Source organism: Rosa rugosa, chromosome 5 (genome assembly GCF_958449725.1).
Source record: "Rosa rugosa chromosome 5, drRosRugo1.1, whole genome shotgun sequence".
Lineage (NCBI taxonomy): Eukaryota > Viridiplantae > Streptophyta > Magnoliopsida > Rosales > Rosaceae > Rosa > Rosa rugosa.
This window is the reverse complement of record NC_084824.1, coordinates 40570921-40585330: the sequence shown is the minus strand read 5'-3', so window position 1 is coordinate 40585330 and position 14410 is coordinate 40570921. Positions and strand designations below refer to the sequence as shown.

Below are 14410 nucleotides of genomic sequence, written 5' to 3'. Positions count from 1 at the left end.
CTATAATAGGTACAGGGTCAGTCATAGCATTTTCGGAAACGCTATAATACGTTTTCTATTGATAGCGTTTTTGAAGCGCTATTGTCTGACATCTAGTAGCGTTTGAAAAATGCTATAGGCGAGTTAACAATAGCATTTTCTAAGCGTTGTTGTTTGGCCTATCATAGCATTTAACAAATGCTATGCTATTGTCTTGGTTTCCATAGCATTTCTCAGGTGCTATCAATTGACCTGTTTTTGTGATAATAAACGCTATTGTTCAGTTTTCAGTAGCACTTACCAGTGCTATCAAATGACATTACATACTTGTTTCATAGCATTTAAGAAACATTGTCATTGTCTGGACATTATTTTTATCGCTAGCTAGTACAAAATTTTATATAAAGCGTGAAGATGATACAAAAATGTCAATCGTCTCATCAATATTCAAACTTCATATATGAATTTCAAATACAATTCAATAAAATTGTCTCAAAAGCTAGTAGCCGATCAGTTTGCATAATCAATATTCTAAGGAAAAGATAAACAAGTAACTACAATATCTCAATCAAAAAATACTTGTATGCAGCTCCTAGCATTCATGACCGCATCAGTCCATTACTAGCTTCTCCAATTTAACCTTCATAGATAGCTCTCTTAGCATCTCTGAACTGTCATAAAATAAGAAATCAAATGCAAAGGCAATCAAACAAGTAATCAATCTTCATTAACTCAGATTCCTACAACTTACTGAGAACCAAGAAGAGAAATTTTGTCAATGTTAACAAATTATTTGGGAAGAAATATAAACATAGGAGTTTAAATGCATACCGGAGCTCTAAAAGATAACCACTTTGTCTGCTGGCCATGATATTAACTTGTGCTATCAAAAAACAGTATTCTTGTAGTGCAGCCAACAAGGTTTTTTTCCCCTCAATATTAAGGATACAAACTTGCTAGAATTAACCCAGCAGCAATGTTCTTGGCCATTCTTTTGATTGTCCACATGAACTTTAGCATACTGGTTGATAACATGCTAATTTCTTGAACACTGTACAAACAAGTCCACCATTGATTAACCAACTATAGAGAAATTAAATGAGGACAATTACTAGAACAATATTAAGAAGCTATAATGACAAAGTGACTGACCACAATGCTTTACTAATGCAGACATGCAGTGGTTGTCCACATTGGTCTGTTAGACCTCTCACAGCCATTAAAACTGCTAATTAAATTTTGCAGCAATCGCAACTAATAAGAAACTTTGAAAGAATAATTGCTGAATATTAGATTCTTGAACAGGTAATGAGGCATAACAAATACAAGTTATTGGCCACTACATTGCTGAATTAAACACGACCCACAATTGAATTGAATTGACAAGTCAAAATCAAACATGCTTTATTAAAGCTTCGAAGTTTCTACGTCAAATAGAGAAAGTGGCATCTAAAGAAGGAGAAAATATATATTAACAACAAATTTAATTACCTTGAAAGAACCATTCACTTTTCGACTCCTTGACTGTTCCACCTCTTGAGCTGCCCTCTAGCTCCAAGTTCACAGTTCATTGTCTCCATGCATTAGGCCTAATATATATATGACAATAATGTAACTAATGGCCAAAGTCTCATCTCTCACTACCTCTCTTATTTTGTGCACTTTCCCTTTTTTAATTACGACAAAGAAAACGGAACCAAAGCCAAAGTTGTTATAAGCAGCAGACCATAAGAATTTATATACTTCAACTAATTACAATGTCAATTATGCCAGTAGTCCGGTACTCATTCTATGATTCCCTTGGGTGCTTAGTCATTCAATGAAAGGTCATGAATAACAATGCCACTACTTAATTAATCTATCAAGGCAGAAAGTATAAGAAACTTTGAACAATTCTTACTATCTGTCATTAGTGCTAAACCAACTATAAAAAAGAAAAAAGGAAAATAATAAAAAAGCGTAACAATAAAAAATCATGTAAAGAAATCAACTTACTTAGATCAACACAAATAATTCTCTCCTGCAATTAGGAACCGTGGATTGCAGAGTTGTGAGAACCTTGTCAAATTTGCCTACCCTTCTCCTAAAGCGTCTCCATCATGTAATTAAACACTATAATCTCATAAGCTACTCCATCTAAGGAGGCAAATCAAAATAGTTGCATGAACAGATAAAGATAAAGAAAGAGAAAAAAGAAAAAACAAGCAAATTAATAGCAGATACTAGCTACGAACTAGCTAGACTACTACCTTACCTCATCAAGTATGAATCTCTCAAGGCAAGTATGGTTAGTAACCTCAGTATCTTTCTCCTACAAACATCAAAAGATGCAAATGAGCTGAATAGCTAGAAATATTCACCTAAAAATTGATACTCTCTTGAAAATTGTATTTACAGGACGCCAATCCACTTAACCTGTATTCCCTATCAGAAGTCCACTTGATCTGTGTTTCTTTTTCATTTGAAAGCTCAAGGAATTTGAGCATGTAATTCTGAACCCAAAGCTCTTTGCTACAGTGATCCCATCCTTTGTCACTTTAGGAGATCTAAAGCTTTGCTCCAGAGTCCAGACCAACATTGCGTCCCTAAAAATCAAACATCAACAACCACCATAACAAGCCAAGCCTCCACAACTGTCAATTACTCTGATGGAATTGAAGTAAGACCATTGAAACTAACTTTATTTTCCACTTCAATTGCAAGAAGTACCAAATTGAAGAAACAAAAAGAAGTAAAAAAAAAAAAAAAAAGAGATAACATACACATCTTAGATTCAAGGTGACATTCCTAAAATTACAAGAGCACTTCATATCAATGTTTTCTCCCTTTATATTAATGATACAAATTCTGCTAGAATTAACCCACAAACAATGGTTTTTGGCTTTCTTTTTATTGTCGACATAAAACTCAGCACAGTAGTTGATAACATGCTAATTTCTTGAACATTAGGCCTCATTGTAAATTCATAGCAAGTAGAAGACCAGATTCCAATTACATATTGAGACAGGTAAATTGAATAGTGCTGATTTACCAACATTTGGTCTTCTAACAATTGCAACTCTTGGAAGATGGTTTGGACCTGCAAATGAAAATTACATGGTTTAGAGACTATGAATCTTCTCTATTTCTCCTTCATTTCATTGAAAACAGACCCCAAGTTATGGTGTTTTGTAAAATAACAGTCCAATTGCATTGTAGAAACCAACAATATCTATCTTCCAAAAACAGAACCAAAGTATACAGAAGTGATGATGATATATATATATGTATGCAAGTTGTATATATGTATTAGCTAATAACAGTAATGCCAATATTTCAGTATCTACAGCAGTAAAATAAAATCTGAGGAAGATACCATTATTTGTTTACTTACAGTCTGAACTGGAGTTTTAATTATAGTTTCCCCCCTCCTCTGCTTTCAGTCGATTTCCTCTTGATCAGTTTTCTCATCTCTGAAAACCATAAATAGACAACAAAATGATGCAACATACTTAGTTCTACCACACACACAATTTAATTATTTGACATACCCAACAGAAGAGGTATTGAAAAGCACATAAATTCTTTGAAATTTTGGACAAAACTTGGGGTGGATTTTAATGTGCAAAAAAGATTAATCCTGAGTTCACAATAGCAGTGGCCTACAATACTTAAATAGCTGCAGAAAGATTCTAAAGAACTACCAAAATGATAACAGAGACTCACTGTAGGACTAAACCATTAGATTGCCAGCTCCAACATAGAAATAGAATAAATCACAAAGGAATAAGAGTAGAAACAACGTTGCGATTTTTTAACCTTCATCTCTGGAATAGAAAGAATCTCATCTTTGAATTCATGTATGTATTCATTCCAGTAGGAGTACATTCAATGTCAAAATGACAGCACCATCAGCAAGTACAGCATATGCAACAGTGAAAACTTCAGACTGAAAAATCAATTCCATTTCCCATCAGATTACCTATATGCTAATCAAATCAGTCAAAAAATTTAACAAAATCAAGAGAAGGCAAGAATGGATCATCACCTTCTTGACAGATGCAGACCAGGACAGAGTGGGACCCAAGAACACAATGAAGAAGAAAGGACCGCAGAGACCCCAATCCCTGAGAGCCTTTCCGGGGTCCTCACAGTAGGGGTTGGGAAGACGACGAGCTTCAAATTGATGACGATCCGACACAAGTCCCTCTTGACAGTATCCCAAACGGGCTCCGTTAGGGTGTTGGGCGGGGACCCGAACCCAGAAGCGGCGATGTTGATGGGGCCGTTGTTGTTGACAGCGGAGGGGACGCGAGGAGGGGAGGGGACAGACGGCGGCTGCTTGGGCTTGGAAGAGGAGGGAGGGGCCGGTTGGGGAGGTTAGATTGGATGAAGGGGGAGGAGGAGACGGGGATGGAGGCGCGGTGGGGCTGGGAGGCTTGGCGGGGAGGACGGTGGTGGGGCTCGATTGGACGCTGGCATTGATTTGGTTTTTGATCTCGTTGATGTCGGATTGGGAGGAAGGGTGGAGGGGAACGGTGTCGCTTTCGCTGTGGGAGTGGGAGTGTGGCATTTTGGTTGTCGTCAAGAAATTGGATCGAAGGGGAAGAGAGGAAAGTGCACCAAAGGGGGTTAGATCTAAGCCTATGTGCTGAGAGTATATAAATGAGACTGTCCTTTGGTTGGCCGCGAAAGAATGTTTTTTCACTAAATTTAAACCCCGCGCTTCTGTTTATCATTGCCGCTTTCATTTTTGGGGGTGGTGTCTTATTTTGATAGCGTTTAAAAAGTACAAACGCTATTGAATTATAACCAACTTATATAACATAGCACTTGTGAAAAAAACGCTATGGTGAAATGCTATAAATGAGATCTTTTCTTGTAGTGAAGGGCCGCCGGCATGGAGAACAAGAATTGGGGTTTCGGGTCGATCTAGATTGGTTCGCCGACGTGGCGCTACCGATGCAGCAGGATACGATGGTCATTAAAAAGGAAAAAGAAAAAAGAAAAAAAAAATTAAAAAGGAAAAATAAAAAATAAAAAAGAAAAAAAGAAATTAAAAAGGAAAAAGAAAAAAGAAAAAAAAGAAAAAAAAGAAATTAAAAAGGAAAAAGAAAAAAAAAGGAGAAAAAGAAATTAAAAAGGAAAAAGAAATAACATAGGGGTATATTAGGCATTTCACCTAAGGCCAACTCCTAATTTGACGCGGGAGGGACCAATCAGACGGAAATTTTGACGTTAGGGACTTTTCAGATTAATTGAGAATGTCAGGGACTGAAACGAAAAAATGGTCATAGTACAGGGACTAAACATAATTTAATCCAATTATAAAAATGATTTTTCTCTAGTTTTGCGAATCTGGACTATAGTTGGTGTTTCTGTTGAAGAATACGGAACGGGAACTAAGTGTGGATCATGATGGGGAGAGAGAGAGAAAGGGACACAAGCATGTATAGTGGTTCACCTTGCCTTGAGGCAAGGCTACGTCCACTTAGAGATTCCACTAGTAGTGAGGCCAAGTAGCCTTTGTAGTGATACAAGTATAGGGATCATGGATCCATCCCTTCTAAGAAGGGGAGGACTTCCCTTTATAGCTAAGGGAAGTCCCCATCTATTCTATATTTCCGATGTGGGATACAATGTACATATTGCTTCTCTTGAAGCCTCTTGGAGAGCATGGGAGGGTGGCCTCCCTACGAGGTACCGGCCGACCTCCACCATGACAACGTAGCTCGGGTGTCGGCCTACCGGATGCATGCCATAGGCGGGGCTAGCCATGTCGTGGGGCCCACCTATGAGGTCGTTGATTATGCTTGGCGGTATGTAATATAAGTGATATCAACAAGTCCCCGAGTAAGAGGCGCTTCTTGGTTGGGGAGTTTAAATGTGATGCCGCCAAGTATGAGTGATGACCTCGTTGAACGCTATACCCATACTAGTCCCCCAACTCCGTAAGTAAGAAGGGACTCTACGGGTATGTTGGTGCCACGGGGCCCTCATCACGCTAGTACCTGCAAATAAGATAAGAGTGTACAAAATACATATTGATTGCGCTAGGGCAATCTAAGTGACATTTGAGTCAAATGCATCGAGGTGCATGAATATTTATGTGAGATGCATGTTACACAATGTGTGTATGCACATATTATGTAATGTTTGACATACGACGTATAAGTCGAAAATGTATGTGATTGTGATAGCATACAAAGTGCATATGATGCAAAAATGTGTGATGAACACGATGACACATAATGATATGTAATGTTGTATGCACGTGATACATATGTGTTAGGATCGGGAGTGTTGTTACTCGCCGAGTCCCCCAAGTCACGTAGTAAAACGAGAATTTGGATTTAGGCTATGGTAGACGAAGCCGATAAGGCTAAGAATGAAGCTCCGGTATCGAAGTAACTATTGACAATACTAGCGAGATTGGCGTGACCATGATAGTCCCCCAAGTATAGGTTAGAGGAAGGATCTCTAACTTACGTAACCCGAACATATAAGCCATAACCTGATTGTTTGGCTCATGTGTAACGGGAACGTAAGAGAGGAGCTCGCTCATGTTGAGTGGGTGTGAGTTTTGTCCTATGGTCTTATTAATGGGATGTAAAAGAAATTTAATTGTTGCGATCAACAATAGGTGAAAAATTTCAATATTTCCATTAATAGACCATAACACGAAAGTATGAGCGTGAAGCTCAATGATAGTCCCGGTCGAGTACTACCTCCACTTGTGATAAGTGGTATGAATAAGTCCCCCAAGTGTAGAGAATGCTCGGGAGGTGAGATGACTCAAAAGCAAGGGACTGGACCTTGGCTTACCCCGCCTTCGGTACCAAGTGGGGTTTTCTGAGGGCTTGAGTCTATGGTTCCCGATGGGGTAGAATGAGGATTTGGGTCACTGATACCCGGAAGGGTAGAATGAGGACTTGAGCCTCTGATACCCGGAAGGGTAGATTGAGGACTTGAGCCTCTGATACCCGGAAGGGTAGATTGAGGACTTGGGCCTCTGGTACCCGGAAGGGTAGAATGAGGACTTGAGCCTCTGATACCCGGAAGGGTAGATTGAGGATTTGGGTCTCTGGTACCCGGAAGGGTAGAATGAGGACTTGAGCCTCTGATACCCGGAAGGGTAGATTGAGGACTTGGGCCTCTGGTACCCGGAAGGGTAGAATGAGGACTTGAGCCTCTGATACCCGGAAGGGTAGATTGAGGACTTGGGCCTCTGGTACCCGGAAGGGTCTAATGAGGACTTGAGCCTCTGATACCCAGAAGGGTAGATTGAGGATTTGGGTCTCTGGTACCCGGAAGGGTAGAATGAGGACTTGAGCCTCTGATACCCGGAAGGGTAGATTGAGGATTTGGGTCTCTGATACCCGGAAGGGTAGATGAGGACGTGGTGCCTCTCGTACCCGATAGGGTAGCATGAGGGCTTGATGCCTCTAGTACCCGATAGGGTAGCATGAGGGCTTGATGCCTCTCGTACCCGATAGGGTAGCATGAGGGCTTGGTGCCTCTCGTACCCGATAGGGTAGCATGAGGGCGTGGTGCCTCTCGTACCCGATAGGGTAGCATGAGGGCTTGATGCCTCTAGTACCCGATAGGGTAGCATGAGTGGTTGATGCCTCTCGTACCCGATAGGGTAGCATGAGGGCTTGGTGCCTCTCGTACCCGATAGGGTAGCATGAGGGCTTGGTGCCTCTCGTACCCGATAGGGTAGCATGAGGGCTTGATGCCTCTCGTACCCGATGGGGTAGCATGAGGGCTTGTACAGCGTGGCCCGGTGGGGTCACGTGAGGGCTTGAGCCTCCTTAACCCAATGGGGTTGAATGAGGGCCTGTAGGCCTCCTTTACCCGGTGGCGTGGCCCCGGGTAGAATCAGAGATCGAGCCTTGTAACCCCGTTGGGGTATCCGGTAGCTTTCGCCTCCGGTACCTGGTGGCGTGGCCCCGGGAAGAATGATGGCATTGGCCTTGTAACCCCGTTGGGGTACCTCGCCGATTGGAGAGGATTTGTGTAATGATATGACCTTGACTTACCCCTTGGGGGTACCGCGCTCGGGGCGAGGATTTATGAGATGCATGTTGCATTTATTTTAGTGAGTGTCACATGTGTATATGTAACAATTTAATTGGATTGCAATTAAATTAAATCTTGACATTAATACATAGTCGTAATAGATATGATATCGAGACTATCACATATCGTAGGCATGCTTAGATTATAGAAACCGTTATTTGAAGCATGTAAAGCGTTGCATTAGCTCAAAGTGAAAGAGCATCAGTGAGAACTTATCTGGAGCCGTTCGCAAGTGGTGAAGATATTGTAGAATGATTGGAGTTGCCGATGTATAAGACATGTCGCCTAGCGAGTACCGATAGTACGTTTGCTTGAGCTTTCTCATATAAGAAGTTGCCGATTGGGTGATATACCTCTCAAAAATACATAAGCAAGTGAGTAGTAGCTTTGTCAAAATAATTAACTATTTTAGGTATGAGATGCTCATATAGCTTTTGCTTTTGCTACCGTGTTTGAATAATTATTGTGTGCACCAATCAAAAGTACGGAAGCATAAGTGGTATTATCAGCATATAATGTACATTGGTGGCCATGACTTGATGGTATGACGAGTTTATATGAGCAATCAATTATCAGAGAGCAAGAGAGCAAACTCATAAATGTCGATGTATATGTAGGCACTAGGGCCTATATGGATGAGCTCGGGGGTACGCATTATGACTACCCAACATGACGTGTTTAATTGTCGATACCGTATATGCATGGCAATATGGAGCAATTGATTGATTTAGTTAAAGTAATTATGAGTAGGCAAAAATGAATATTATAAAGCTAAGGCCGTACTAGAGCTTGCAAGAATAAACTTGGCCAAAGCCTATGCTTGTACGTGTAAGTGGGGTGTGCATGTATATTTTATTTCTATTATGGATCATGCCACCAGTATTTAATAAATGCAGCATGCTTGTGTGTCTACTTTGTGTTGAAAGTGCATAACCAAAACAATTTTGTCATAGCATGTGCAACTTAGCTCGAGATGCGGTTTGTGAGTCTCTCACAACCTGGGCATGTGTCAAAAAATGACCCCCATATGCCTACATGTACCGCTTTGCTAAATAGTATAATATACTTGGGGGGGGGTGAAGATTGATCTCATGAGTCAAATAAAGCAGATGGAAGCATCGTGAATTGATGAACCCAATCATGATTATGCGTCTCGACAGGTATATATAAGTGATGCTCGTGTTCGATGAGATAGAAAAAGAGTTCTTATCTTTCTGAAGTGGTTCACCTGTCGTGTGGAAACCATGAACCAGTGTCTGAAGTTTGCTGAGGGAGAGATTGCAAGCTGCATCTCTGGCAATATCCGTTGGTAGGGGGCGTCGCTTCAATTCTTCTCGAGAGCAGGACCGGAGGAAACATCAGTTTTGTTTCACTGGTGGCGAGAAGTCTAGGCTCTGGGTGTACTGAGTACTTTCTGCTTCCTCTTTTTTTTGGATCGGTATCGGTGAGGCAGCAAGTACATATGAGGAACAACTTCAGTTGGAAGGACAGAGTTGATGAAGATACCGGAATAGTTACCGAGAGGAGGTACCGGGTTGGTCACCGAGAGGAAGTGGAGGAAGTGATATTGCTGCCGGACGAATCCGCCGGGAGGAAGGCAACGAGAACAGGTTTGATCAGTCTCCGAGACCGAGTGGTGTGTGTCATCGGGACTGGTGAAGATGAGTCACCTAGACCGAGACTTTATGAGATTGGCCAGCATGGCAAATTTCATACCGGGATGAGTTGAGATGACGGCTAGATGGTGGAGTTGCCGGAAAGCCTGTTTGCACACCGGTGTCGCTGCAAATATGGGGATGGGTGCCCAGAGCAGAACCAGTCCCTTCTATACCCCTTTTTTTTTTTGAATCCCGGAGGGTCTCTAATGCCCAGAAAGTAGGAGTTGGTGAAGGAAGGAGGTACCGGTGAGGCATCAGGTACCGGCGAGGGATCGGAAGTGGGTACCGGTGATAGTTGACACTTGACAATGGTCTGCTGGGACCTGTGAGGCAGCGGGTACCGGTGAGGGAAGCGAGTACCTGTGATGGTGTCGTTACCGAGAAGCTGGGATTTGTCTTTTTTTCTTCTGTGCTCGGAGAGCTTGAGCTAGTGCCCGGACGAAAGCACTTGGAAGTTGTGATCGACAAGTTGGACCCCCATGGAAGCAGCAGGTGCCGGAGGTTTTTTTTTTTTTTTTTTTTTGGAATGGTGGACTAACCATTACTTGCGGTAACTGAGATGATGATGTTCCCGGAGGAGAAGAAGTCAAAGAGGTCCCGGAAGAGTACAGGTAGCTAAGGTGCCGGAGATATGGCTCCTTGACCAGGGTCGTGTTCCGGGTTGGTCAGAGAAATAGCAAGAGGAGCCGAGATGGTGGTGATGATTACCGGTGAGTATGCAATAGGCAAAGTACCGCTGCAGATGCATGGGCAACTGGGGAGATGAAGTGCTGGGGAGCGAAGCTCTCTTCTCCCCCCTTTTTTTTTGATAACTTGCATGGCAGCATGCACGTAGTGATTGCAGTTGTGCACATAGTGACCGAGTAGATCAATTATAGACATGTACCTGGGGTTGCTCAAGTTGCTGCAAGGTTGCATGCACGAGTAAGAGAGCCGCTGGCTCGTGGTACCCGACGAGGATCATGTACCCGGAGGCTTGGGTGAGGAGGGTGAGGGGTCTTGCGTGTACCCTGATGGCTCATGTACCCGGATGGCTCGTGTTCCCGGATGGCTCGTGTACCCGGATGGCTCGGAGGCTTGGGGAGGGAGTTGGGGTATGGCATGTACCCATGTACCCGATGAATATGCTGTACCCGTACATGACTCGTGGTACCCATCCATGACTCTTGCTCAAGATCGGAGGTGTCTCTTGCGTACATGATTGGTGGTTCCCGTACATGACCCATGCTCAAGGTCGAAGGCTCGTACCCTAACTCCTAGGGACCCTCCTTCTAGCGCCAATGTTTCTGTTGAAGAATACGGAACGGGAACTAAGTGTGGATCATGATGGGGAGAGAGAGAGAAAGGGACACAAGCATGTATAGTGGTTCACCTTGCCTTGAGGCAAGGCTACGTCCACTTAGAGATTCCACTAGTAGTGAGGCCAAGTAGCCTTTGTAGTGATACAAGTATAGGGATCATGGATCCATCCCTTCTAAGAAGGGGAGGACTTCCCTTTATAGCTAAGGGAAGTCCCCATCTATTCTATATTTCCGATGTGGGATACAATGTACATATTGCTTCTCTTGAAGCCTCTTGGAGAGCATGGGAAGGTGGCCTCCCTACGAGGTACCGGCCGACCTCCACCATGACAACGTAGCTCGGGTGTCGGCCTACCGGATGCATGCCATAGGCGGGGCTAGCCATGTCGTGGGGCCCACCTATGAGGTCGTTGATTATGCTTGGCGGTATGTAATATAAGTGATATCAACAGTTGGTATTAGTGGCACTCCTGAGTGGATGATTACGTATATATATTTACGTAAAATATATATATATATATATATATATATATATATATATATATTGATGGTGTGGTATTGTGATAAGTATAATAATTATGATTTTATTTAAGTTATTATTTGGGCAATTACTCTTTTCGGGAATGCAATATATCATGTAAGATTTATATTTTGTTTAAAGAGTACTTGAGTTTTGGTGTAACATTTGAGTTATGTGGGACTTTTTAAATGTTTTCGGTCTATGGATCTGGTGTCACAGTAGTGACAGAGGCAAATATATCGGGATACCAAGCCTTTGGCCAGGTGATTGGTTATGATTCAGTTAGAGCTCTAGTTTGTCTGCCATTATATATCATGGGGGTAACAAGGGTGTTACTTATGACTCATGAGTACGTTCACGTATTTTTTTTTTTTACCTCTTATTAAAAAGAGAATCAAAGGATTTCACTCCTACCCCCATGGTGACTCGAACCTAGGACCTAGATCCTAGGTAGTGGGTGCTCTTACCACTGACCTAACACCACTTCGTTAACTCATGAGTACACGTTTGTAAAAGAGAGTTTCGGATGTGTATTCTTTCTTTTATTGTCCAAGAGGGACATGAGTTTTGTATTTAAAATGCATGAGTATTCACTGGAGTTGAAATTGTGATTCATTGGCTTTAGCGTGAGTTGTTTGATTTTTTTTTTTTTTTTTTTTTTTGAATTGTTTGGCATTTACATAATCTTCTGAACTAAATTTTATGCAGGAGTTGCTATGATTTGATTTGTGTGATTTTAAGTGATCTCCTAAACTAATTTTCTATGCAGGGATTGCTGATTTTTACCTTGTGTGATTGTAAGTTCGATTGTGTATTATGGAGTTAAATGTTGTTGCTTTAATTTACTCATAAGTTGAGGAAATTATAAGCATGTGTGTTTTGAGACATTCAGTTGAGTTTTACTTATACGAGCTTAAAAATCTTACCGGGTTTGTTGTTGCAACCTGGTGCACTATTCTATGGTGTATGAGTTATTCCTGCATGTCAAGGCAATCAGAGTTGAGATCGTGGATTGTTGGTGCAGCACTGTTAGGTTCAGAACCTATTTTGTGTACCTACATTTACTTTGATGCTTTCAAGTTTATGTAAACACTTAGTAATGTAATATGTGACTCTAGAGAACGAGTCAGTATTTACAATGTGGCTTGCTTTGTTTGTTGCTTAGATTAAATGAACAAAGTTTGTATGCATTTTGGGCGATTTGTTGGTTTATCGCATTTCGGATTTGAATTTTCTTTATTCAAAATTCGGGGCGTGACAGTCGTGTTCCTTAGTAACTCCGACACAGATCCAACCACCGTGCATCGGGGAGCATGATATCCCGGAACCCATTTCACCCTCACGACTAGCAGCTCTTCAGATCTGCTCAGTACCTGCAATTTCAACCAATCATCCTTGACCCGCCCTCATCGTGGTCGAGCCCGACTTGAAACATCCTTCCCAGCAATCAAAAGTCGGAAGGCCATATCGCCCCAACACCGGAGGCCGGTTTTCTTTCAAGATTCTTCTTGAGAAAATCGGAGATCTTGGTCGATCGATTCAATCTGCCAGAGAGATTGTTTTGGTTGGGAGATCGCTGAAAAAAGATGGCATTGGAGGCCTGAAAGGCCATGAAACGTGGAGAGAAGGACTCCCCTTAGAGAGGAGGTTGGCATTAGTCGCCTGTCATGCCACAGATTTTTAACACAATTAAAAATCAATATATAATCCCATAATTATACATGCGTGATGGTTCAGCCGTCAATACAAATACCTGGAAAACTTTTTCCTTTTTAAACCAAGTACATACTGATGCCCTGAACCCATAATGTCAATATATACTCGCTCCGCAGAGTCATATATTACACAAGTTTACAAATTAAATTGCCACAACAAAATAATAAGTAAATGCTCCTCAGAGCTTACTACAAGCGGAAATCTTAATAACGGTAAAGTCACAAAATTGGCTTCCTACCGTAAAGCTGCAACTATCAGAACCAGCTTCAGCCACGGTTACCCTGACCTGCAGGATAAACCCCTACACCATGGAATAGTACACCGGGTTGTCACACAACAAACCTAGTAAGCTTATGAAAGCTTGTATGAGTAACTCAAAACAAAACTCCATACAACTCACACCAAAACGAGGAAAACCTTTCAACTCGAGAAAAAGGAACACATACCATGCTTCCCAAAACAATATTCTTTTCCCAAAAGAAAACAACAAAAGTCACCCCGTGACAAAATCATAATAATTGAAACTCTGACAATTAAATATGCTTTTCCCCAAAGAACACAATAAAAGTCACCCCGTAACAAATCATATTAATTGAAACTCTGACAATTAAATATGCTTTTTCCCAAAGAACACAACAAAAGTCACCCTGTGACAAATCATATTAATTGAAACTCTGACAATTAAATATGACCATAAGTCCCACTTGGACATTTAAAAGAAAGAATCCCCTAAACTCCCTTTTATAACACGTACTCATGAGCATCAAGTAGCTCCCTGCTACTCCCCATGATGTACAATGACAATAGACTAGAGCTCTAACTGATCGTATTCACTCACCCGGCCAGAGGCGTGAAGTCCCCATATATATGCCTGAGGTCACTCCCAGCAACCCCGAATCCTCAAACTTCCCCGGTCGTCAGATCAAAACATTTAAAAGCGGTCACTCAGGACCCAAAATGTTAAATCAAATCAAAAGGAGATGACACCCCATGACCTCCGAATCTCCAGACCCCCGGTCATCAGATTCAAAATATTAAGCAAGTCACACTGAACCCAAAATGTTAAATCAAATCAAAAACAGAAATCACTACCTGTGACTCTCAGATCTTCAGACCCCCCCGGTCGTTAGATCAAAACATTCAAATCTCATTAAAGCAACTCACACCAAATCTTG

General features: G+C 41.7%; 1 protein-coding gene across 10 annotated transcripts; it reads right to left on the bottom strand.

Moving 5' to 3' along the window:
- Positions 1-397: 397 nt before the first annotated feature.
- Positions 398-4842, bottom strand: LOC133712950 (protein YIP4a-like). Of its 10 annotated transcripts, XR_009847677.1 has the most exons (10): positions 4007-4506; positions 3778-3907; positions 3353-3431; positions 3011-3058; positions 2395-2564; positions 1975-2290; positions 1471-1568; positions 1132-1204; positions 811-1030; positions 398-650 (listed from the first exon to the last, which is right to left on the bottom strand). XR_009847677.1 is itself a non-coding variant. In XM_062139067.1 (7 exons), the coding sequence occupies exons 1-4, from the start codon at positions 4529-4531 to the stop codon at positions 2277-2279; spliced, it is 753 nt and encodes a 250-aa protein (XP_061995051.1). In that variant the 5' UTR covers positions 4532-4842; the 3' UTR covers positions 398-650; positions 811-1030; positions 1132-1244; positions 1471-2276. The 10 variants fall into 10 exon arrangements, 7 of the variants coding, with proteins under 7 accessions (XP_061995051.1, XP_061995050.1, XP_061995052.1 ...); XR_009847675.1 differs by lacking the exons at positions 1132-1204; positions 3778-3907 and having other exon boundaries at positions 1471-2290; positions 4007-4499; XM_062139067.1 differs by lacking the exons at positions 3353-3431; positions 3778-3907 and having other exon boundaries at positions 1132-1244; positions 1471-2290; positions 3015-3058; positions 4007-4842.
- Positions 4843-14410: the final 9568 nt, after the last annotated feature.

Coding starts and splice junctions, on each gene's coding strand:
- LOC133712950 (XM_062139067.1), bottom strand. CDS start 4,531: ATGCCACACTCCCACTCCCACAGCGAAAGCGACACCGTTCCCCTCCAC. Junction 3,059..4,006: donor GGTCTGCATCTGTCAAGAAG/GTGATGATCCAT, acceptor TTTCATTTGCAG/GTCCAAACCATCTTCCAAGA. Junction 2,565..3,014: donor CAATTGTTAGAAGACCAAAT/GTTGGTAAATCA, acceptor TTTGATTTTTAG/GGACGCAATGTTGGTCTGGA.